This window comes from Ylistrum balloti, unplaced genomic scaffold (genome assembly GCF_031769215.1).
Source record: "Ylistrum balloti isolate Yb309-2 unplaced genomic scaffold, AGI_CSIRO_Ybal_v1 Utg369994, whole genome shotgun sequence".
Taxonomy (NCBI): Eukaryota; Metazoa; Mollusca; class Bivalvia; order Pectinida; family Pectinidae; genus Ylistrum; species Ylistrum balloti.
In genome coordinates, this window is record NW_026782075.1 from 274,789 (window position 1) to 300,398 (window position 25,610).

A 25,610-nucleotide genomic window follows, 5' to 3' on the forward strand; every position below is an offset into this window, starting at 1 on the left:
ATACAGCTTATACTTAAAGACGCTGACAATGTGTTCTTTATTTATGAGAAATACACGAAACAGGCAGTTAAATTCTAAATTTGTATGTTAAAGTGTTCATCTCTTGTATTTATTTTGTATAATCTCCTTTATATCAATATGCTGATGAATTATGGATATGTTTGTAACAAAATCCGTCATGCGAACAATGGCGTCCCTACTGTACTTTTCATATGAGCATGTAGTGCTTAATCTGTCGATATTTCTTCCATTGAAAAAAAAAAAGATGTTGTTCATAAAAAGACTAACGAAGTGGGAAACATTGGCGCCATCTTTAATATTGTGCATAATCAAACTAGCATTTTATAGATCAAGGTTATTGATTTGTCACAAACAGAAAATATATTGAAGTTAGAAATCATAATTTTTATTTCCACTACAATATATGCTGACTGTCAACATTGGTAGTTATTCTAGAGCTGACTGGGTTCGAATCACTGATTTTGAAATGTTTCGAGGGCCTTAAAATGTTATTGTGTACACATGCCGCAATCTAACAAATGACAAATACTTGATGTGTTATGAACGTAAGAATTTAGTTTAAACAAAGATGTAAAATCTGGAACATGAAGTAGCTAACCTAAATCAGCATAAAGTATGATAATGCACCAAACAAGGAACACTTACTCAAAGTTAATGACTTTGGATATCAAAATGGAAGGCTCCAATTTCAATATATTGATGACGTTATTTTTCATATAAATACGAAACTTTAATTTCAACTCATCAAAATTGATCTGAAAGTTAATATAATTTATATCCCATGAGGCCTAATGACTGCTTATTATCGTATCACGATTAGATAAATATTCATATTGTGTTACAGGTAGTTACAGGTCGAATGTAACCATGGGTTACTATAACTGTAAGACATAAGATCCAGAACGATAGAGACGAGCAACAAAGCATGTCCGTTAACCGTTGAAGCAGATCTAGAGTTCGTAGTGAGTATAATGCAGTTTAAACCGTCAGCATACTGTTAAAGGATTGCTGAACATCTGCACAATGCCACACAAATGCATAGGTGTCTCAGCAAAACCATAGAAATTATCTGGCTAAAAAAACAACCGGAACGTTTCGTTATTTTCGTTAGATTAAAACATCAAAGGTGTTTTCGACGACTGCATGAGGCTCATATATGCTGTATGGACGACGTGAGATCTGGGAATACGTTATTATATATAGGTTAACATTATTACGTTTGGTACAGCTATGCCTTAAAGATCTGGACGTCGATATGAAGTTTTAACCCGTACATGCCACCAGGAAACAACTTTATGAGATCTTGGAGTTATCAGTGAGGTCAATACCAATCCCTGTTATCAGCTAAGCCTTAAATGTGATCTCGACGGATATATGAGATTTAAGCCCGTACATGCCACCAGGAAACATAACTTTATAAGACCTTGGAGTAATCATTGCGTTAGTTCCAGTCCCTGTCACCAACCTAGCGTTAAATTTGATATGGACATCTATACACCTCTTGCATGTCAACAGCATGACCTAGTAATATTGACTTAAATATCGTCTGTTAGAGGCTAACATCAATATCAGATTGACGTCTCAAATACTCACATAACAACAGTGGACTATTCCTGAGACGTGCATGAGGTTAGCATACAGTAATCAGTGTTACCACCATGAGATCAAAAGTGACCTCCACTTTTCTCGTATTATTGTTGATATCCCTTTTACAAGGTAAGTGAAATTGAGATTGATCATAATGAAAATAGTGGTATTAATGAAATATCAATTTAGTGTGCTTATCATTTCCAGAGAATAATGAAAAGCAAAACGAGAATATTGCATTACACTAACTTTCCGAGTGAAAGGCAAACCTCGGGTTTATTACTCCCGAAAGCCTTCTGATACAAACACAAGAACATACTCCCTAATCCCACAACACAAACAACACACATGATTTACAGGCACAGCAAAACTCGGAGAATACAAAAAAGCAAAATAAAAATGTATTATCATTTGTACAAAAATACGAAATCAAAACTCGTGTCGAGTTCAAAATTTAAAGAATTGCACCCTAATATTAAATAATAAATATCGACAATATATATGGTACAAAGAACTGAAAATTGAACTAAAATATTGATATACCGTTTCAACGTAGTGACGTTATAGCAATTTCTGTCTTTCAAAATGATTTGGAAATATCAATCGAGGGCAAATGTCCTGTACCAAATTTGATACATTTTTAAATATATACACACCATCTTATCTGTAATAGATCAACAAATCAATAGAATACATCATTGTGATTATCCCGTCAGGTCACGGTCTAATTACAGTTAATGATGTCTCATGTATGACATTTTACGAGACTAGTGAGAAAAAAAAATATGAATTCAGAATTGCTTTTGCTCGGATGAAAGTTTTAAAAAAGGACGACTTAATTTTGAATGCATTTAATGGAAATGGCCTCTATATAGATAAGCTACATACATCTGGGAATGTTTAATTACATGAAAACGTAAGCTTGGTAAATCATACGGATTTGTTATAAAGTTACTAGGTGTTCCTGACAATGCCTTAACGAAATGTCAGTATCAAATCAGCTCATATTGATATTTTATTTACACATTTATCAACTTAAACAAAACTGATATTGCTGAATATACGTCAATTATATTAATATTTATGTTTACGGCTGTTCTGAATTTAATATCACCGAGTTAATATGGTCGGGATGTTCTGAATTTAATAACACTGAGTCAATATGGTCGGGCTGTTCTGAATTTAATAACACAGAGTCAATATGGTCGGGATGTTCTGAATTTAATAACACCGAGTCAATATGGTCGGGCTCTTCTGAATTTAATAACACAGAGTCAATATGGTCGAGCTGTTCTGAATTTGATAACACTGAATCAATATGGTCGGGTTGTTCTGAATTTAATAACACTGAATCAATATGGTCGGGCTGTTCTGAATTTAATAACACTGAGTCAATATGGTGTGGCTGTTCTGAATTTAATATCACCGAGTCATTATGGTCGGGCTGTTCTGAATTTAATAACACTGAGTCAATATGGTAGGGCTGTTCTGAATTTAATAACACTGAGTCAATATGGTCAGGCTGTTCTGAATTTAATATCACCGAGTCAATATGGTCGGGCTGTTCTGAATTTAATAACACTGAATCAATATGGTCGGGCTGTTCTGAATTTAATAACACTGAATCAATATGGTCGGGCTGTTCTGAATTTAATAACACTGAATCAATATGGTCGGGCTGTTCTGAATTTAATAACACTGAATCAATATGGTCGGGCTGTTCTGAATTTAATAACACTGAGTCAATATGGTCGGGCTGTTCTGAATTTAATAACATTGAGTCAATAGGGTCGGGCTGTTCTGAATTTAATAACACTGAGTCAATATGGTCGGGCTGTTCTGAATTTAATAACACTGAATCAATATGGTCGGGTTGTTCTGAATTTAATAACACTGAGTCAATATGGCCGGGCTCTTCTGAATTTAGAAACGTTGAGTTCATATATTATATAGCGATCTACATTGCCCTATCCATGCATATGTATGTGCGTGTATAAGATGTTTATAAATAGTATTATTCCAGATGCCTGTCAGTGAAAGCTATGTGGACGTCAACCCTAAAATCCGTCAATTTTTCTCTATTTTCGTTATTGAATAAAGAAAAAAGTCAAGTCAAAGTAAATCTTCTTATCCGTATCATATGATGATGGCGAGAATGAAATTGCTTCATTTTTCAAATCTACATTACCAAATCCAGGTGTGGTAAGTTTATTTGTTAAACATCGATGTCTTTTGTGGAAAGAAAGGTATTGGGAAACCTTTTCATATGGAACGAACATCAACATGTTAGTAACATATGTTGATTGAAAGGAAAAGTTACTATCTAGAAAGGGAAAAGTCACAATAGAGAAATAGAAAGTCGATGAAATAGAAGACCTTTCCATGAAACCAAGTCTTATCATCAATTTAATTGTCCAAGTGTCCTCTTGCTTTGTCATCCTTTCACTGGCTTTATGAAATCGTCGGTATTGTCCTGCTTTCTTATATTATGAGGTTTGTTTTGTTAACGAAATTTACTGAGCATATAAGCAGTAGCATGGAAAACGCGATGGTTTACAATATTTGACACGTTGTTACTCATAAATCTTCCTTGTATGTAGGCACAGTTCTCACAGGTTGTTCAAAATGATAACCCAAAGTATAAGTACCTTTCAATATTAATTTGAAATTAAATAGAATAGCAAAAGAATATAAAGATATTCGAGAGTATTATGTTGTGTATAGACTGCAATGTACAGCCATGTTTTACTTTTTTGGTTAAGTTATAATATAAAGATATTGTTTATGTTGTGTATTTGTACACCATGGCTGATCTTGTTGTTACCATGTCTACCATGTCGTACGCCATTTTATAAAAATACATTACTTGGTATATTTTTTATTTTGTTGTGCTTGATGTATAATAAAACATAGCTGAAGTCGTGACTCAGTTATCGGGATGGAAAATCATAACATATTTTTTCATTTACTTGCAATTTTCTGTTTGCAATAGGTGTTCCGGACCATGCTGGTACAGAATTCATTGTCGGATTCATGTCTATAGTAGGTAGCGATCAGGGCGCTTCACTGATCATAAGTACCTCGATTCCAACTGAGGTTAAAGTTCTTCTGAGTACTGCGGATGGCAGTTATAGAGTAAATCTTAATGTTTCTTGCAATCGTGGCCAAAAAGTTTATCTACCGGCCAGTATTCGGCTGCAAGACGGGATACCAAAAGACTCAAAAGGTATTATCATTGAATCTAGCGGTGACATTGTGGTGACAGGGTCAAATGCAGCAAGCAGTTCATATGATTCATTTATGGCATTGCCCACCAATGTCATCGGTTCTGATTACTTTGCTGTAACGTACTCACAGAATGGCCAAGTCTGCCAGGTGCTAGTGGTCGGTGTCAACGATTCCACTACTGTTAAAATCACCCTGAATCCATCCCTAAAAGACCATTTTGTCCTGTTTGAAAATAGACAATATTTAGCAGGACAAACATTTACCGTAGAACTAAATCGGTATGAAACGTTTGAATTTGAAAGTATTGGAGACCTTTCTGGAACGCGAATAAGATCAAACAACATTATTGCCGTATTCAGCGGGAACAAAGACACTTACATTGGAAGCAGAACGTATCTCACTACTAACCTTGTAGAACAACTAACACCGGTGGACACCTGGGGAAATGTTTTTATATTAGTACCAGTTCCTTATGCATACGCAAGCGTTTTATTTTGGCTCTTGGCAAGTGAGAATTCTACCACAATCAACCTATCGGGTGACTTTACACCCACAACTTACACTATCCATGAAGGGGAGACAATCCAAATAGAATGTCCGCATCGAAATCTAGGTTACTTGGTTTCTAACAAACCTATTTTGGTTATTGAATTCTCTCAGGGCTACAGTAGCCTGCTATCGAGTAACAATCCAACCATGATTCTTATTCCACCAGTGGAACAGTTCCACACAACTTACACATTCAGAACTGTTGGATTTGTGAACTATTTCGTATTTGTTGTACAGAAAGACCATTTTGAAGGCCTGCTCTATGACGGAAAAGTTTTCCCTTCGTCTTCATTATTGCTTACCTCTGTGACTGGCACAAATTTTGCCACTAGCTTCATCTCCGTGTCAGACGGGTCCCACACTGTACGACATAGCTTGCCTCATGTTACATTCGGTGGATTTCTGTACGGCTACGTTTCTTCCGTAAGCACATTTGGAATTCCTTTGGGGATGCGGATGGTCGCTATCAACTTTGTAAGTACACTATCATGGTGATCGATCATAACTACAATGAAATAATGAATTAATAATAAGCTTAAAAATAAAAAAAAAAAAAATTAAAAAAAAAAAAAAAAAATACAAAATATTCACGTTAGTGAAAAGAATAAAGTTCCCCTTAAAGAGCCACATAGCACCTATACCACTGTAAAAAAACTGACATCACAACTACAACAGCAGTTATCATTTTAAGGTAATATTTTCAAACAAATGTCTCTATGTCCTTGGTAATGTTTAACACACGTCTAACGCAACCGACAATATTCAATGGCTTCGTGGAACTAATGATTTCCGGTTCTTCGTGTAGTTTCTATTTATCAAACACATAATGTATCCTTTGTTTATAAAAGCCCTGCAGGAAGTCACAGTCTGAGGTTGGAGACGGGAAAGACAACGACTGTGACGGGAGGATAGACGAAGAGCCATGTATAGGAAATGGAGACAAGGGTAAGCGAGCATAAACCCTTACATATGTAAACATATGATATGTTGAATGACGATACTTGTCATACATTTAATTCCCATTTAAAAGTGCAGTGTACAGCAAATCTTACTTAATAAGTGATGATCGACTTCTTGAAATGACGGTTTGATTAGCTTACATATTTGAAATAGTCACCATCTTGCATAATTTTAAAGAAGTTGTACACCGTTGTTAATGAACTCGCCAGCATTATTGCATTGCGTATACAGTAATTCATACATACAATCAGACTGTTATCCAAGATCAGGCGTCAATGAGACATACATATTTTGTTGCAATTTGAGGGTTAAGGTTAAAGGTTACCTGGAATTTACTGGGACCCTTCCAAATACTCCTTTCTGGTGTTGTAGACATTTCCGAAATTTGACATACATATAAGAAACATCGACTTTAATCATTTGAAGTATCTTCAACAACATGTTGTTGGTATGGGCGTGCCCAATCAATATCATTATTTATTAACAGTTATATTTGAAGGTCAAGTGCTTTGTTTTAGTTAATGGTAAATCGCCTTTGTTTGTATGTTGTATTCCTAGTTTTTTAGACAACACATAAAACTTCGATAACACAGTTTTGCGAATGTACAAGAATTCAAGTGAAGAACTGTAAAGTATTGCAGTCATTGGTTTTGTTAAATTAAAACGAAAATAAATTATATCATTTTCATGCTTACCACCAATCACACGTGTATATATAGATAGTATAAAGCCATTTACGTCAACGGAAATTTGACTCAGACGAAGTTAGCAATGTTTGACACTATAGAGTTTTACTTAGCACAAAACATGTTCGCTTTCTGAAAATATGTTTGAAAAATTGTGACAAAAACAGACAAGTGAATAGAATTTGTTTTGAAACAAATTGAGCATTAGATACAGTAGAGTCAAACAATTAATTGAACTGCATCATACAGCTGTTTCGTCCTTTATGACTGCTAAGGGTCTAAATTGTAAAACTTAAGAAAAATCCAAAGTGATTGATAGAAATACGTCAAAATCTGGATCTGGATTGGGGACAGTCTTGCCGAATATTGCAATAAATTTTGTATTTTTTATTTATTTGATAATTTCAAAATATATGTGTCTGAATTAAGATTAATTTGTTTTGTCACCAGATTAACAATCACCATGGGTGATAATATTTGTGTCAGTTGTGAATTGAAGTATATCTAACTAAATTATTTCATTTCTTTTAATTTTTGCGAAATGATTAAAATAGTATCTGCTTGACATGTAATGAACGCCAGGTACTATATTTTTGATGTTATTTATATTTTGTGACAGATGAGGACGGAGATGGCCTTTTCAATGAGGACTGTGTAGCTATCCCTGAAGGTAAGTGCTTTCAGCTTATTTAAGAAATTGTTCATTATCGCTTAGCTTTGAACTCAGAACAATAGAGAAATGAATTAATGTATGATATCGATATAGATTGAACATAACCTCGATGTCTTTCTTAGAAATGTAATTAAGTTCCATAATCATGAATGCTTTATCCAGTAAAACGTCATTCTGAACTTTACATTAAGTGTAAAGTATTCCGCTCAACAACATTAAACTTTAAACTTTCACAGATATGCCGTTATACAATGATGTTTTTAAAAATGTCACTTCGACCTGATTTTGAGCCAATAAAAGTCGAATAACTTATATAGATATCCTAAATGTATGTATATAGGTACATTTAGATCATTGGTTTTATCAAAAATAAATAAATAAAATTTTTAAAAAACTTAATTATCGGCCTTGTCTTTGTGTTTTCGATTGCTCTTCTGTATTCAAATTCTAATCTAAATAACGACCATAACGAAGACAACAAACAATAAAAAAAGCCGAAGAGGGTGACGCTTTTTTCTCATCAATATAAATGGCAATAATGGACATGAGGATACGAACTATGTGTGTTTTCTATATTAGTGCCGTTTTGTTATCGGAATCTAAATAAGAGTTGTGATTCATCTCAGAGGAGGTTTACAGTTTCTTATAATTTGGTCATAAAAATACAATCTATTTTTTCACTTAAAAAATATCAGTATCTCCAGGCATTGAAGGAACGCAAAATGAAATAAATATGTGATATAAATCGGATGTCACGCTTTATAATTTATCAACTGACGCTCAAAACGATAACAAATGTAGCCGTTTTCTTTCACTTGCTCTGTTTCTAAACAATTCAATCCTTGCGTAACCAATCAATGAGATCACGTTGCTCAGATGAGTGATTAAGTACGGAGTTATGTAAAAGCTGATGTGAAGAACCTTTTTTCATATAGTTGATGGAGGATGGAGCACATGGGCAGTTTCAAAATGTTCGCTGACGTGCTCTGACGGGACCAATACAGGAATTCAAAGTAAGCAGCGAAGTTGTACAAATCCAATTCCGAGGTGTGATGGAGAAAGATGTGAAGGAAATTCCTTCGAAACATCTGAATGTCTGTCGGAGATCCCGTGTCCAAGTGAGTACATTATGTATGTTAATGTGCCTTCTGTTCGAAAAAGAATAAATAAAAACATGTTGGTTTCATTAATAGAATAAGTGTTATTTTTTTATAATGCGATAATTTATCTTATATGTCCTATACTCTTTTAAACTATTTTTCCGAATGGGGACGTTATGTTGCAATATTTTGCAAGAGTTTATTTTAGAATGATATATGTGTATTTTTACTATAATACAATCCCACGTAAAAAGAAGGATTTCCACAAGAAATGATTAATGAACATGAAAACAATATCACATGATAGGCATATGACTTGACATTCTTCATTGGACAAATTTAAGAGAACTAGTCAATTGCTTCAATGTCTTGTTTCATATTCGCCAGCTTAATTTCTATCATTGTGTATACTTTGTCTATCCTCAAGTAAAATCACCAGAACAATGCGTTTTTGGATAATCATTTTTATAGATACAATATATATACAATGAATAACTATATGTAATCTACTTTCAAAGATGAAATTGACATATTGCTATTTTTTCTGAAATTATCAGATACATAATTTATTGCGTGTTCTCGTCTATATTTTGAAGTGTTTCTATCGATCACTTTGGATTTTTCATGGTTTTGCAATTTGAAGGATGAAACAACTGTTTGTTGCAATTTAATCAATTGTTTGTCTCAACTCTATCTATTAAATTTGTATCAAATGGGTTCTTATCACTTGCTTATCTTTTGTACAATTTTCAAATATATTTTGAAATGTTATTTGCTAAAAGTCGGAAATCGGAAGCAGCGGATAACTGGAATTTCTCTTTTCTTAAATCTTGCCTTATAAATAGGAACATAAAACTGATTATGACAGTGATGTAATACATACATATCCGTTATCATACCTAGAAATCTTCGGCTGAGTTAAATTTCCTCTGATGTGAATGGAGTTATATTATTTGTACATACATTTGTGCTTGTTGGTTAGCATGGAAACGATGTTAGATACTTTTTTTATGGGGGTGGGGGGAGTTCAATATAACTTTCGATTACAACTTTTAACGGATGTTATCGCAGTGGCTTTACGTACTGTTAATAATGGTAATGATAGCCTATACCAAAGGCATTTTGTTGACGGAGTATATAAAATTATTACAGCCGATGTTTCATATATATATGTCAAGAAAACTAGTAATTCCTGGGGTCTCGGTGACTTTTACTTGACCTTTGACCTTAACCTCTTCACTTAAAATACACCAACACATTTCCGCCTCAAATTTTAACTTCCGGTTCATTGATGGATTTCGAACTTAAGAAATAGATAGAGGATGAGAATGTGATGTATCGTGTACTCTGGGGCTTTTATGATTTAGATATCGTGCTACTTTATGTCTCAAAATGAAATAAAATCGATATTTTTAATAGAAGCTGCCATCTGCATTTAACACTACTTATAATTATTTCGTTTTTTTTCCGAGTCAATGGTGATTGGACAGAATGGTCATCGTGGACGTCATGCTCGGTGACATGTTCTTGGACTCAATTGCTAGTGACGGGAAAGAAACAACGAACCCGTGAATGTACAAATCCAGTCCCTCAATTTGACGGCAGTCCATGTGTAGGATCTGGTATATCTGTATCAGTTTGTAGCAGTACACAGAAGTGTCCCGGTAAGTAGATAGGTTCATACTATGTTGATGGTCGGATAAATTTGAATCAGCAGCGAGACAAGTTTCCCGGGTAAGTAGATATGCTTACACCATGTTGAGGGTCGGGTACATTTGAATCAGCAGCGGGACAACAAGGTACCCAGGTAGGTAGACATATGCACACCATGTTGAGGTTCAGATGCATCTATATCTACAGCGATACAACAAGTTGCCCTGTTAAGTAGATTTGCATGTTAACGTTTTGTGACGTATCGATGTCTCATACAAACATTTAATGCAATACATTATATCGCAGAACAAATATTGAATGGTGAAGTGTTTCTGTCTTAACTCTGATTATTCGAAATGCCATTATTAGATATTAGCTAGGTATGGGAGACTTTAGAAGCAATGAAAACTATATAATGTGAAGGTTTGAAGGTATTATCTTTCAGCGAATACCATTTACCCAATCCTCATGACTCTTTTATTCTATAGTTTGACGAAATATCTAACCATGCATATGCTTTTAAAACATTAATAAAAAGACTATCTGGTCTTTGGTATCATGCCTACAGCTTGATCACAATATACAAGGGAAAGCCGGGGAAATCGCTGCATCTACCTATTTTATAAACTTTATGAATTTGATTTAATTATTTTATATCTCATTGCGGTACCGATGGAAACTCTAGTTACTTACAAGAAAAACGTTAATATTATGTCTTGACTTTTTCAGCAGTTTTCGCTAGTTTCCAGCTAGTTCATGAAACCATTTTCCTTTAAAATATTTGAGAAATACATTAGTAAGAGGGTTATCAAAATCCGGTCATTTCTGCAGGGTAAGATAAGGCTACTTGTTTACACCTAGTTCTCTTCGACGTATATTTTCTGGGCAGCTGGTACTTCAACACAGTTGCTGGGTCACACTTGATACATGTGGCACCAGAACTTCCTGGGCCATCACACCAAATCTCCTTACACATATAACATTAAAATCAAGGACTGATTTTCTGATAGATAACGTAATGGTTCGAAAAGCTATTTAACTAAAAAAGGACTGTAGACGATACGACAAATGATTTTTATATTTGTGATTGAAAACGATGTGTTTACCTCCCAAATTTATACAATTCTCATTCTTTTCGTCCACTGCTGCAGTACCAGACGATGAAGTAACCAATGCTGCAATGCATACTGCTGATGTGTTCACGAATACGGCACACACTGATGATGTTTCCTCTTCTACAATGCTTACCGATGACGTATCCAGTCTAACCGTAGTAACTAGTGCCTTGTCCACAACTACAACACTCATGGCTGACAAATCTACTACACTCACTAGTGCCTTGTCCACAACTACAGCACTCATGGCTGATACATCTACTACAACATCACTCACTAGAGACATTTCTACAACTACAACACTCAAGGCTGATAAATCTACCACAACAACACTCACTAGTGCCTTGTCAACAACTACATCACTCATGGCTGATAAATCTACTACATCAACACTCACTAGAGACATTTCGACAACTACAACACTCAAGGCTGACAAATCTACTACAACAACACTCATTAGTGCCTTGTCCACAACTACAACACTCATGGCTGATACATCTACTACAACAACACTCACTAGTGCCTTGTCCACAACTACAACACCCATGGCTGATACATCTACTACAACAGTACTCAATGGTGGTATTTCACCAACAACAATACTCATGGCTGACAAATCTACTACAACAGCACTCATTGGTGATATATCCACAACTACAACACTCACGGCTGACAAATCTACTACAACAACACCGACTGGTGATATTTCAACAACTACAACACTCATGGCTGACAAATCTACTACAACAGCACTCATTGGTGATATTTCCACAACTACAGCGGTAATTGATGACGTGACCACCACCACCACGGAATTCTTTGATGACACATCAACTGCCGGAGTGCTTGATGTATCTATCACTCATGGGGATCTCTCTACTTCCTCTATCATTCCGTTGACAACCTCCTACCCGGTGCCCTACACAATGACAACAACGATAAATCCTATCGAATCAGGGTCCCTAAGTACAACAACGGATTCGGAAACGACTCATTGGAGTACTGTTGATATACAAACCACAATACCAGTTGATGCTTATTCTATTACCGAGTCAATTGCTCAAGTCTCCGATAACCCTGTCTCAACCCCCGCTACATCTTTGATCTGTAACTGCAATACGTATACTTGTTTCAACCCTGACGTAGATGAATTGTATCAAATTATAAAACAACTAAAGGCTGAGCTACGGATCTTCCGAAATCAGACAAGTCGTTACAAACGAAGCCTTGTTTCGGCAGACGACAAGCGTCCTTCAGCACAGGCAGCCGGGTACATCGGAACTCTAATTCTGGCTGGTCTTGGAGTATTCCTGATAGCCATGGACAAAGGGAATCTACTAAATATGTTTACTATAATGAAAACGAATCTTCGCTCTCGATAGTTAAAACCCATGTATTACGCTCCTAATCCATATATGATCGCCAGAAAATGGTATTCCTTTCTCATATGGATTTTGCACTTTCTATTTTTCCTCAGTCTGTAAAAATTTCGATTCAAAGAGCGAAATTGGTTGATCAAGTAGAACCCTAATATTTCATTCCTCCTTTGAAAAAAGGAATCGCTTTCTTCAAATAACTGACCTAAAAAGACAAGAAGGTGAACAACGGTACACTTATCTGGTTGCGAACTATTCAGGAGCGTGTTTCTTGAAGTGTTAGTGTAAGGCATCTAAAATTCGGGGAACTATGGATGAAATTGTGAAAATAACCGAATATCTTGAGGATTTGTGTTTGTTTGGTTTATAAGTCAGCTAGCGTCTTTTTGTAGTAGCTGGTGGCTACCTCAATGCACGATAGACCTGATTCATGTCCACAGCAAGTAGAGTGAAGTCTTGCTTAAAGACATAACCACACGAGCACAGACAAGTCCACTTCTCAGCTTTCTGTCTTTGACGAATTCGAACTATTCATTTCTGTTGATATTTATGGCATATCAAATTGTTGTATTGTTTTTTTCAATGTGTTTCATTTCTTTTGTACATTTAACCAATTTTACAATTTAATTCTATGGTGGTAAATGTTATCGTATGTCATAATTATTTTCAATGCATTTTATATTTGGTATCTTCATCGAGTATGGTGATAAGACATTCCAACTGACAATTAAAGTATCCATGGTAAGACACAAATTGATGTCTCGATTTCCCTATTGTGAATTGTCTATTTCTAGATATAAATTTAGCAACATTCCTGCTTCCACATCCTTTGATATTTAATGACGCCGATGGTCCGATATTCGAGCGTGTGTCGATTTGTTTTGTTCACAATGACGACAACGGACCGATAAACTTGTGATTATGAGAGATAATGGTAATAAGGATCATTGGGAAGTTTTATTGTTAATTTTTATCATTGAAAAAGTATTCTGTTGCATGCATGGTCGATGCTTGTTAGGATGTCTAATGGTTAGCTGTTATTTACCTAGTTCTTCATTAATGACATGACTTGAATGGGCTGATGATAATATTGTCGTCGATAAAACAGATAATTATTTGCCCATCGGAACACCTTGCCTTATTCTCTTAATCCACATTTACAGAAGGATCGGTGTAATTTTTTTACTTATTTAATTGCTTTTCATTTTGACTTTTGATTTTGATTAACTGTCAGTGTTTTTATGTTTTTGTTTGTATTCACACGTTTTATGGTTGATTGATTTTTACAATGTCTGGGCTATTGATCGACGGTAATTTGATTTATCAATGTCTATACATGTGTCTTAACATTATCATAACAGGAAATAGACAAACTCACACGTCTTGCACTATTTTGTTTAATCATGAAAGAAAGAAAAATGCAAATACAAACATTGTGAATAACAATGAGCAATCAAAGGGTTTTACCCACTTTTAGAAGACGATGATAAAACGATGAAGTGATCCGAAAGTGTGCTTGATGAAAATGACTAACCTGTATAGGTATCCAGGAGACAATTTGAATTATATAGGAAAACCTGTATTTGGAAAGTCATTTTAAATCCAACTTTTTCAAAATAATCCTTCCCATTCTTTACCTGGCATGGTTTCAGGTCTATCATTTTCTCCTTAACAATAAATTAAAAAAAAAATCCATCACTTTTGTTTACATCCAATATTACCATGGCTTACGCAGTTGTGTCATATCATGCTTTATTTATATTCATTTGTACTAAATGGAGAACTTATTAAGGCTATACATGTTGTTTCATGCTTTTTCTTGATATTATTATTAAGTAAAACGAACGAAAAGGACTTCGTCAAGAAAGTGTCTCAGAATGATTGACTTAAATGTGTACCTGATACAGAACGAAGCTAATGAAACATTTCAGTCTCAGCGTATCAAAGTCAATAAAGCATTGTAACATTTAAAAGTGCTGGAAAGAAATCCGGTGACGAAAATAAGACTGCTCAGTTCTAGACCATGAAAGGCCAAAAGGTTCAACAAAGCAGCTCATTATAATTCATTTGTTTAAACGTCAAGAAGACATTGATCAACAGCAGCAAATTGTGAAAACGGATTTATTTTTTAAATCAGGAAAGATATCTCTCAAAGTGAGAATGTATCACGTATAGAAAATCAGTGTTAAATCTTTGTTAATTGTGTAGTTAAAAAACATTGTAAAGATTCGTGCAGACAGTACGGTTATAAGGACAACTGCATTCACTTTCAATTTACTGTAACAACATATTGTTGCATTTTGTTTTTTATGTGAAGTAAATTTGTTACCATTTCAGCGTTTTCTCAACATTGTGAACTTCAAGTAATATATTTTGTGTAGTCTTTTGTTTACGTATTTGTCCTATCTCTCTGCCTTATGTTGTTTTTAATGTGAATTAGGTAAACTGTAAGGGGATTTAGTGAAAGCATATTACATATATTGATATCACTATATCTTTATTTAGTGATAACTTAGATTCAACTATTGCTTGAATAATACCTAAGGCAAATGTCTAAGACCGATTGCTAGATTTATCTAACCTTTAGGAAGAGCGGACATGTACAGGGTCAATGACAAATAAAAAAATTCCACATTTTTTTGCAAAATATTGTTACAATGCATCGTATTGTGGTATGTCCATCGCTTGTCGAATTACATTGCCTGTAAAATCAGGGGAGATAACCGCAATACGATAAATGCTTTTGTGGTTCGAGTAAAGATATTCATTGCCATGAAAAACGTAAACAAAAAGTTGTTTGCTTCTTATGATTATTGTTTTGTCGTTAGTTATCTAAATATATTCTTTTCTATGAAATGATTTAACTTTGATTGTGATCATTTCGATCTTTTTTCATTGTGAACCGTATTCAAGATTTTTTAAATCTTTCCCAAACATGAATATTTAAGTGATTATCTATTAATGATATCTAAGACTTTGTACATGTCCCCCTCCTCCTCCACACACACATATACACACAGATAGATGTATATAAGTTTATTTGATATATTTCAAGAAGCTTCACTTTGAACTCATAATGTTCTTCATGCAAAACTCTTTAAGTCTTAAATAAGAACAATGTATACCCAATTCTTTTTAAAATATAAAAAGTAGAAGTTATGTGATTTGATGTTGAATTTCTGCAAACGATTACCTAAGTAACAACACCTTGTTATTTCTCGGTGAAAATATTTTTTCATCAAAATCTTTTCAATAGATTATGGGTTGGAATCACTGTTATATCTATGGATGGGACTTTCCGACATCAAAACTGAATAATTCCTCGAAAAAGTATTATTTATATGTGTGTCCGATAGACATGATATATTCATCACGTTTATTAAACACACTACTTGCCCATTGCTTTTATAACAAATATTGGCACATGATTTATTGATATTTTTGTAATATATGCTTTTATTTGATAAATAAAGTTATTTTCTCCATATATTCTCAATTTTATTTGTGATATTTAAGGATATTTATGACATTACCCTTCGACAATAAGCAATTCACCTCCAAACAACTAGCGAACTAATTCTTTTGAAGTGAACTTATGATTTTGAAATGTCAAAATTTGATACAGTGTTGATAACTTGTAATGATACCTAATTGTGAAGTAGGTAGGCTTTGCTGGTGTTATTGTCATGCAAAATTGATTGAAGCTTGAATTATTTTGCTCAAAGTTCATGATTATAAGATTGAGACTTTACGCTGACTAATATGCTTATGTTAAACGGTATGATGGATTTTTCCGTGGCCGTGAAGATAATCTTTAGAACCATTACAGGAAATCTGCAATACTCGCTCGACTGGGCATCTTAAACTCAACATAGCCTGCTGCATGTATGTGAAGAAAGAAAAAAAAAATGGATAATTGGTTATAGAAATCTATTATCTATTATTATTCCCACCTCCAGTTTTTATAATAATTGTCACTGGGAAGGTATCAATTCTCCAATGTATTATCAAAAGGATTAACCATTAACCACCTGAAGACCAAGACCACGATTTACAACATCTGTCGACCAGACGTGCGTGTACTATCCATAATTCCAGCTCAGCTCATTTTGTCCAAAAAATTAATGTTTCGTAACTGTGATTATTACCGATTCAGAAGTAAATAGTTATGAGAATGCCATTCTTACTAGTGTAAATATGTAAAATATAAATCGTAGCTGGATTAAACATTAATGTATCAAGAAAACGTCAAAATGAAATAGATTAATCACATATTTTTTCAGAATGATATTATTAGTTTAAAGTTATAGATATGATTTAGACGTGATCGACATAGAAGTACTTTCAAAGTCATTTACAAACGTATAAAATGACGTTCTATATTGACAACCGTCAATAAGTCGAAGTTCAACATTTTGCATGATAGAAGTTGAAGGAATGACTTTCGCTCGGTAGTCATTGATTTTGATCAATGCAAGCTGTGCTTGTTCAATGCACGCTATGATTGAAATGTTTTTGAACCATCCTTTCAAGGTACACTCAAAAATGGTATTATATGTGTAGAATTGGCTGTATGATCTTGTTTTGCCTTCACACATGAGAAGTCTCACCACCATTGTATTAACAGATAAAAATCCAATTCAAACAGCTGAGAAAATCTAAGACATTTTTGTTTAAGAATACTGGTATCTGAAAAACAGTGATATCTGAAAGGATACAACAGAAACTCCGATTTAACCACTCAACACTTTTCAAAAACTAATCATTGCTAAGCCGCATAAAACAAACTCATCTTGATCTTGCTTTAACGGAACTAGAAAACGGCTGCATATGTACAACACCAAATGATTGTTTTTAATGTCGTCACTGTAATTTGTAAATACTTTTCTAACGTGTAAAGTTTTTCCTCTCATAACAAACATACACTTGGTTATACTTTTAGATTCATATACCCCTGTATTCAGTGCATAGTCTTTTTTGTCTTGTTCGAAGTCGATATTGCGTTCACTTAAACGTTAGTTTATGATAAACAATTATGTTAGGTAAGTTCATGTACTATAAAGCAAAACGATGAAGGCAGAAATCGCAAAACTTGTATATGATATAGTTACTCAAAATGGTGTTACACCACACGCTGTTTCCAGATATTTTGGATATCCTGAAGACCACGACCATGGTTTTCCCTAAGCCAATACCTTAAGACTAAGCATGCCTTCTCCTCAAGAGATCTCGGTTTCGTGTTTTCGATTTTTGCAAGTTTGTGTTGTGGCACTCCAAGGGATCGCCCAACTTGCTTCCAGTGTTTAGTAGGTATATTTTTCTTGTAAATGCCTAGCAGTGTTCCTCTCTCACGTTCTGTGAATATGAATCAGTATTTTCATTTACATATTTTAGTGACCATCTCCTATACAATCATTTCATCACAAATCAACAGAATGCAAATTTAAGAATACGTTGAGGAAATATTCTTTTATAAATTGGTTTATATGTAACCTTATTATGTACATGTGTGATAAGAATGATATCATATCAGATTACACATGAAATGTATTATATTATATATCTTACCAAGGTATCGATTGGTGATCTTTGCAGACGACTAGAAATAGAAAGGATATGATTAAAAGAAAGCGATTAAACACACTACAGTATTGTAGTCTTAGACCTAATTCTATGATTGTTACTGTCATAACCTATTTGTATTGATTAAAGAAAACGTAATCAGAACACGTAGTTCTGATATATATAATCATTGACAGCGAAATAATTCAGTGAAACGATTTTTAAAAGTGTGCATCTATCATATTTTTCTTTGACTGACCCATTAAGTTTAAATAATCCTACCGGATCGCTTAGAAGACAGACAGACTAACTCACCATTTCATTTAGGAGTTAGGTAGGAGTTAACCATATGACCATTATAACGGAAAATGTTTATAAATAAACATCATTATGAATAATTGAGAACTATACTAGGAATAAACGGAAATTTGAATCCGCGGCTTAACCTTAATAATGCATCATATTTCTTTCTTTTGACTCAAGGTATACTGGGATATCCAAACTTGAGACATGTAGTTTAATACACATTTTTTCAATGATAAGATAAAAGCAAAATAAAAAAATGAAAAAAATACATTCCATTGACAAATATTTTTGGTGATATGAAGCTTAGATAGGAAAAAAAGTATTTGAGATTTGAAAGTCTTATGATACTCACCACAATGTAATCCGACAGCCTGATGGTTACAGCCATTTTAACTCTAATCATAAATAAAGTAGAAATGTATCATACATCTATAATGATTGTTTCGATCAATTAATACTACGAGTATTCTAAATTTTAACCTTCATGTTAGAAACAGCGAACTGGTTGTTGGTTTGTTCTGAAACAATGCGAACGCCCAATAATCTCTCGAAAAATATACACTTGGCATTGTTAAATATTTGTTAGAGATAATCTCGTTTTGATTCAATCAAGTTTTTTTTTTTTTTTTGCTGAATACTGACCCGGCTTTTAGTGAGTCTAATTCCACGGTATTGTCTCTATCGTTATTCGGGGCCCATGTTGACTCTTGCCTCCATTCCAGATCTCCAGTTTTCGTCAGTAGTTGAATTTCCATGAAATGTTCTGTTACAATGGAGACTACATATAGCATGTAAATATATCAAACATTATTTTAGAACTGACCAAGAAAGACATTTTTTGACTTGTGTCCTGTCCGAGCCTCGAACACACGATGTACGGCACCAAATCGCTTAGCCTAGAAATTCCAAACTGCCTAACCTGTATAGTTATTATTTATTGTTCTAGCTTAACACAGCTCATCCAATGTGCAATCTCTAAAACTAATCGCACAATTGTAAGGCATTCCATTTATACGATGCTACAAAAGCATTTAAAAACGTCCTAAAATTATAGTATATTTTGAAATGTTTATATTTTTATTTATAAATTGTTTAAAATCATAGCAGCGGAGACTTCAAATGTGAATTGTTCTTCATTATCATACAGAGAGTCATACAAACATTGACGTTCAAAAATGACAATTTATCTCATTAAGTGTTTTCATACTGACCAGAGGACAGTTCGTCCGTTCTTTCCTTTCCGACATACTCAACGATGATTGGACCCTTTACGTCCCTGCTGGCCAGGACATGGAGTGTCGGGAAACGAACACCTTGCTCCATCTGACCACATACGCATATTACATTCAACATATGTCTATAAGTAAAATATTGTTATTCAACCAACAAAGAGAAAGAGACCCTGCATCCTTCATCCAAAATTGCTATGATTGTATGACGAAATGTCTATGTACATGAGTCTCTACTGATCTCCAACACAGGGAAAGTCGTAGGTACAGAAATCCTTGGATTTACAAGTAAATAGATCAGTTTTACTGCCAGGGTAAAGAGATCCAGTGAAATAGACAAACAGTTGAAATATTGCGATTAAGCGAAGACGTGTTATAAAAAATACCAATAAATCAACAAAGTCATAACCCAAATTCCTTAAAACTAAGACAAAATATGAACAAAAGTAAGGTTTAAGCAATGTCACGTTCTCAAATAAGAACAAGGTATAAAACAACGGAACCAACGGGCAAAATAACGAGCATCAAATAGTCCAGCTATTAAAAATAGAATATTTCTGAATATGATTACTATGGCGACCATAAAACTCATAACTTATAACAACCAACATCTTTTGAAACCCTGCTTTGCGAGTTTGTACTTCAGTTGACGACTTCTTGCACGAAAATCGTGATTATGGGTACAGGTCCTTGAATATCGAATCAAATGTGACATTTTAACACCATAGGCTTGGGATGCAGGAATATTGCTATCCAGAAAGAGAAAATTCGCAATAGAGTAAATTAAAATTTCCACATTTATCATACAGCTTGGTGAAAAGCTGTCAAAGAATTGCGACTACTGTATTCTACGTACCACTGTCTTAACAATTGTATCCTTTTGAACAGAATTCGGCGGAAAGCTCAGAAACATTTGCTGTTTTGATCCAGGTGTTATGGTCATCTTCTTCGTTGTGAGATTAAACTTCTTAACGTGCTCCTGATGTATCACAGACTGAACGCCACACCACAAGTCTGATGTTACGGCTAACACGTACTGCGGACACATTGGCAGTATAGCTGATAAGTACACCTGAGGAAGAACGACAACATAAAATAGAAAATAAAATCGACTTGTCAAGAAGATAATATTTAGGAAACAAAAGTAGTAAAACGATGGCAAAATGAAAATAAAAGAACTATCTATTAGATTATCATTATCATTAAGTGTTTTTTGGTTCATCTCCATGCAAATCTACGAGCTACAAGATATACATTTTGTTTTATCGTTTTAAGTTTATAAATGCATATTTATTTTTTGTTACCGCTTTACAGAAAAAAACTTTTCAAACAAAAATCACATGATTTGCGTCATCTCCAACATGTTGGGCGGTATGTTGCTCCCATCTTGTTGGTTCATGGGAACCAGTTATCAGGAATGCAGTCTGTGAGGAGAGCTGTGAGGTGGCTACTTTGACAAATACTTTACACTACAAAACAAAGCGTCAATTTAATCAGTTTATTAGAATTTCGTTTTATCTTCTATCATACATTTTTATATAAATGGTACACTTTCCCTTTAATAATCTTTAATGGTTGCATCAGAACATTCAAAAATTCAAAAATTGTCTCATCGATTTGAACACCAAAATACTTTCTCCGGCTTTCACCAATTTACTTTTCTCAATTTCTCTCCAATTTCACGTGACTGATAACAAATTTTCTATTTTGTTCTCATCTTACTTAAGCTATAGTCAACAACGACCTGTAAGTAGTGTATTTACTACGATGCTGTAGTAAGTTTTGTACGCAGTTTGTGCTCATTATTCCGAATGTATTTCTTGCCAATACTAGAACACAAATTTCCACCTTGATATATTTTGTACATAACTGCTCACCGAATCAGTCCTATAATTTGTGATATGGACGATATAGAGAGAACTGACGGGTTGAGTGCCATGCCCATACGGAATCAGGCCACGATTTATGGCCTCGGTTATCTGTAGACACTCCATGTCAATCCCACAGTCAACCTTCTCATGCAAGAACTCAAGGATGAATGCATTATCTCTGTCAGTACACTTCGTAGAAAATCTTAAACAAAAGTTATTTGTTCATGCACTCGTAAACAAGAAGACAAGTTGACAGTCAACATTTTTTCAATTCACGCGTCAGATCCATGTATTTGTTATGAATAATCAAACGTTTTTCATGTCCGTCAAATATACCTACTTATTACCAACTTATAATGACAAAACGTCTCAAAATTATTTCAAACATATTTTTCACCTTGAACTAAACGACTAAACTTTTTAATCAACATAACACAAGTATCATTCGTTAATAAAATATTTGTCTCGCGGAAAATGTATAAATATACATGCATTTGAAATTAAGGATGATATTGATTATCTGTGAAAATAGTTACAAATGAATATCATAATATATTGTATACAGATAATACAAATATAAAAATGATACAATTAATTATAAATCAATAGATCAATGATAGGATTGTGATTATCTCCTACCTGTATTGGACACCAAGAGTAGTCTCCCTTCGGATACTCCAAATAAAATTTGATCCTTTGAAATGTTGGGAAGGTAACAAAGTTTGCCTAAAGAAATCTTTTTCCAGCTTTGAATCTTGCACTGATCGTTCGATTAGTTTTGAAATGAAATGGCCAACGCTGGTTTCAACCTTTATGAAGAAAATAAGAATGAACACTTGAGGCACAATTTCACATTTTTGATGTTAGTAATGTTCGGAAAGTACATGTTAGTACAATCTAGGTAGCTTACGTCACCATATCGTTTAACCACCAAAGTTTCTAAGATGATAAACACATATTTAAATGTAAACTATTATAGCTTTATATTGTCACTATTCAGAAAAATGATTTGTAATTGTTATCAATGAAAAGATCATGCAAGCTGAAAACAATTATAAAATCTTCAATTTCCCCTGTATGATGTCAACATAATTGTATAAAAAATAAAAAAAAAAAAAAAAAAAACAACTAGATGTCAAAAGAATCTCAATCCAAATCCAAATTCGATAAACCTCGGAAAAAAGTGAAAAAGACAGATTTACAGTCTCCTGAAAAAGTACAAGGAGAGTAAGATATGGGCCCATATTCATGAAACCGTTTTCATGTTCAAACATGAATTTTGTGCTCCAGTTCAAAACTAATAAATAAGGCTGATTTTGCCAAAGATTAAAAAAAATATATATAATGACAGGTCTTCCAGTCAAAGCTATATTCCATGTTTATATTTGACATTTGTATTTTTTTATATGATTTAGGTGATTTATAAAAAAGTTTGCTTGAGCACAAAATCTATGCTTGTGCATGAGAATGGTTTCATGAATACAGGCCTCTTGCTCCGGAAGAGTAAGCCTCTTCTGCTTCATCAAAGACAGCTGCCATGTAAACCTTGATAAATGAAAGTAAGCAATGTCATGCTCACAAACGAGGACAAGGTGTAAAACAACAGAGGCAACAAATAAATTAACGAGCAAAAATGAATTAAAAATGAGATCGCTGTGACGACCTCTAGTTAGGAGATATTATTTAAAGCTCCAGTTATCGTTTTTAACACAGACCAGGAAATTTGTTCAGAAATAGCACATTCTTTCTGCGAGTAATAAATGATTACAATAAGATTGTTTATCAAGAAAAAAACATGTGAGGGTTTCAGCATAATTGACTCCAGTAATAGTTGTAGTAGTTAAAAGAAAGAAAGTGGATTGAAGGGTAAACTACTATGTTTCAGAAATAAAATAAATGATGAAAGACATAAAGAGTGATGGATATTAAAATATGTCGTGTAAAAGTGACATAACGCTGCACAAAATATCTTATACATTTGAAGGTTCAGATACAGTATATATAGAATAAGGAATTTAAAAAATAAATAAAACCCAAAAATAGAATCCAGATATACGAACAAATTTGATATTCATTTATGATATGTCAAACATTCAGAAGGAGAAACAACATATTTTTACCTTCCTCTGAAAATCAATTTTCTTCCTCAGCTCTGAAACTAGAGTCAGTATGGCACCAATTATCGATTCAAGTTACACTATCAATTTCCCTATCAAGCAGTGGGATTCTTGTCATTATCACATTTATCTAGAGTTTTACACAAAACTCTAACCAGATGTCATAGATGGCGACAATGAAAGGAGGATTAAGTTATCACAGATTTGCTACATACATCACGATATCGGTAAGCTATTTTCAGTAATTATCGTTTCCGTCACCTTTTATCGATCGTAGTGTAAATAAATACAAGATGCAAAAGGGCTTTAACGGGCACCTGAGTCGCAAGGATTCTTGTAACATGCTATAGAAATGATTTTGTTAAAAACAAAGTCAGATAACATATTTGACCAATTTTCGGCCTCGTCTATCACTCCATAGGGGTCAGTCGTTGTCAGTTTGTACATCTCATTAAACTGTCAGCTTATTCTATTAAATATAAACAAGTTTGAACTATCTACAAAAGAAAAAAACCAATTATGCTTATAAAAGTGATTTCCTATATAAATTATAATCAATTTACCCCCTCCCTAGGGTAAAGCACCATAAGAAATTTCCTGCAAGAGAGAGTATCTGGGTTTTTTTTTATATTTTGGTATTGTGATGTGTCAATTTGACCATTTCTGGTCTCGTCCGTTACGGCTCCTGTGGGTAATGGACGACACAATTTAGAATTTTGGTGCGACTTTATTCATGGAAGGGTTTTGTAAAATTAATTTTGACATCGGTTCAGGAGTTTTCAAGAAGACGTCGAAAATGTTAAAAGTTTACGACGCACAATGAACGACGCCGTACAAAAGGGGATCGCAATTAGTCGCAATGCCTTAGGTGAAGTATAAATTTACCTGTTTTTATCCCATCTTTGACATTCTTTCGACTTTCGACTTTCCTTGAAGCCCTGCATGGTAGAAGTAGACTCGACACTCGATTCCAGAAATGTTGATTCAGTTGCCAGTTGAAGGAGGTCTGTCCTTTAGCAATCATATCCTTTATATGTGTAATTCCAAAGTTTAAAGCACTTGAGAACATATTAATGTACACCATTGTTATAGCAAGAGCGTACAATGAAATTATGACGGTAATTCCGAACACGTCTAGCTCCAAATCATGGCGGAATTTGATCATTCCGATTGTCATCCGAAACAAAGTTAGAAGACCAGAGGTAACATTTCTGAAGCTACCTTCCACGTGACCATACAGGAGGAATATAAAGCCCGCAAAGCCTACCATTAACGTCGTTAGTAGGGCCGTGAACTGGAATATTTCTTTCCGAAACTTCGTTATAGTGTTATACATCAGGTAAAAATGGTAGTTAAATGACAGATGTTGCAGTAGGTCCAGTATAGCGATACAGGTGGCTGTTCCCAAACACGCAGAAAAGTAATAGTCCCATTGGAAAATATAGCCGAAGGACGAATAGAAACCTGTAACCAATTATAAACAATTACCTATGATAAGAACATCTTAATAAACATCAAAGCTTATACGGTGCAAATATATGTTATAATGGTTCTGGTCCACCATAACCACGAGAATA

At 34.1% G+C, this 25,610-nt stretch overlaps 2 protein-coding genes across 2 annotated transcripts; one reads left to right on the forward strand and one right to left on the reverse strand.

Moving 5' to 3' along the window:
• The first annotated feature begins 1,679 nt into the window (after positions 1–1,679).
• Positions 1,680–12,954, forward strand: LOC132548012 (serine-rich adhesin for platelets-like). The gene is made up of 7 exons (XM_060211825.1): positions 1,680–1,737; positions 4,601–5,859; positions 6,234–6,330; positions 7,651–7,701; positions 8,640–8,822; positions 10,277–10,468; positions 11,609–12,954. Exons 1-7 carry the CDS (start codon positions 1,680–1,682, stop codon positions 12,952–12,954), a joined length of 3,186 nt encoding a protein of 1,061 aa, XP_060067808.1.
• A 5,116-nt stretch (positions 12,955–18,070) lies between these two features.
• On the reverse strand, positions 18,071–25,369 carry LOC132548013 (uncharacterized). Its single transcript, XM_060211826.1, has 11 exons — positions 24,919–25,369; positions 24,037–24,074; positions 22,556–22,725; positions 21,923–22,118; positions 21,386–21,514; positions 20,902–21,117; positions 20,028–20,139; positions 19,459–19,579; positions 19,169–19,211; positions 18,517–18,547; positions 18,071–18,303 (listed from the first exon to the last, which is right to left on the reverse strand). The coding sequence occupies exons 1-11, from the start codon at positions 25,367–25,369 to the stop codon at positions 18,071–18,073; spliced, it is 1,740 nt and encodes a 579-aa protein (XP_060067809.1).
• Between the last annotated feature and the right edge of the window lie 241 nt (positions 25,370–25,610).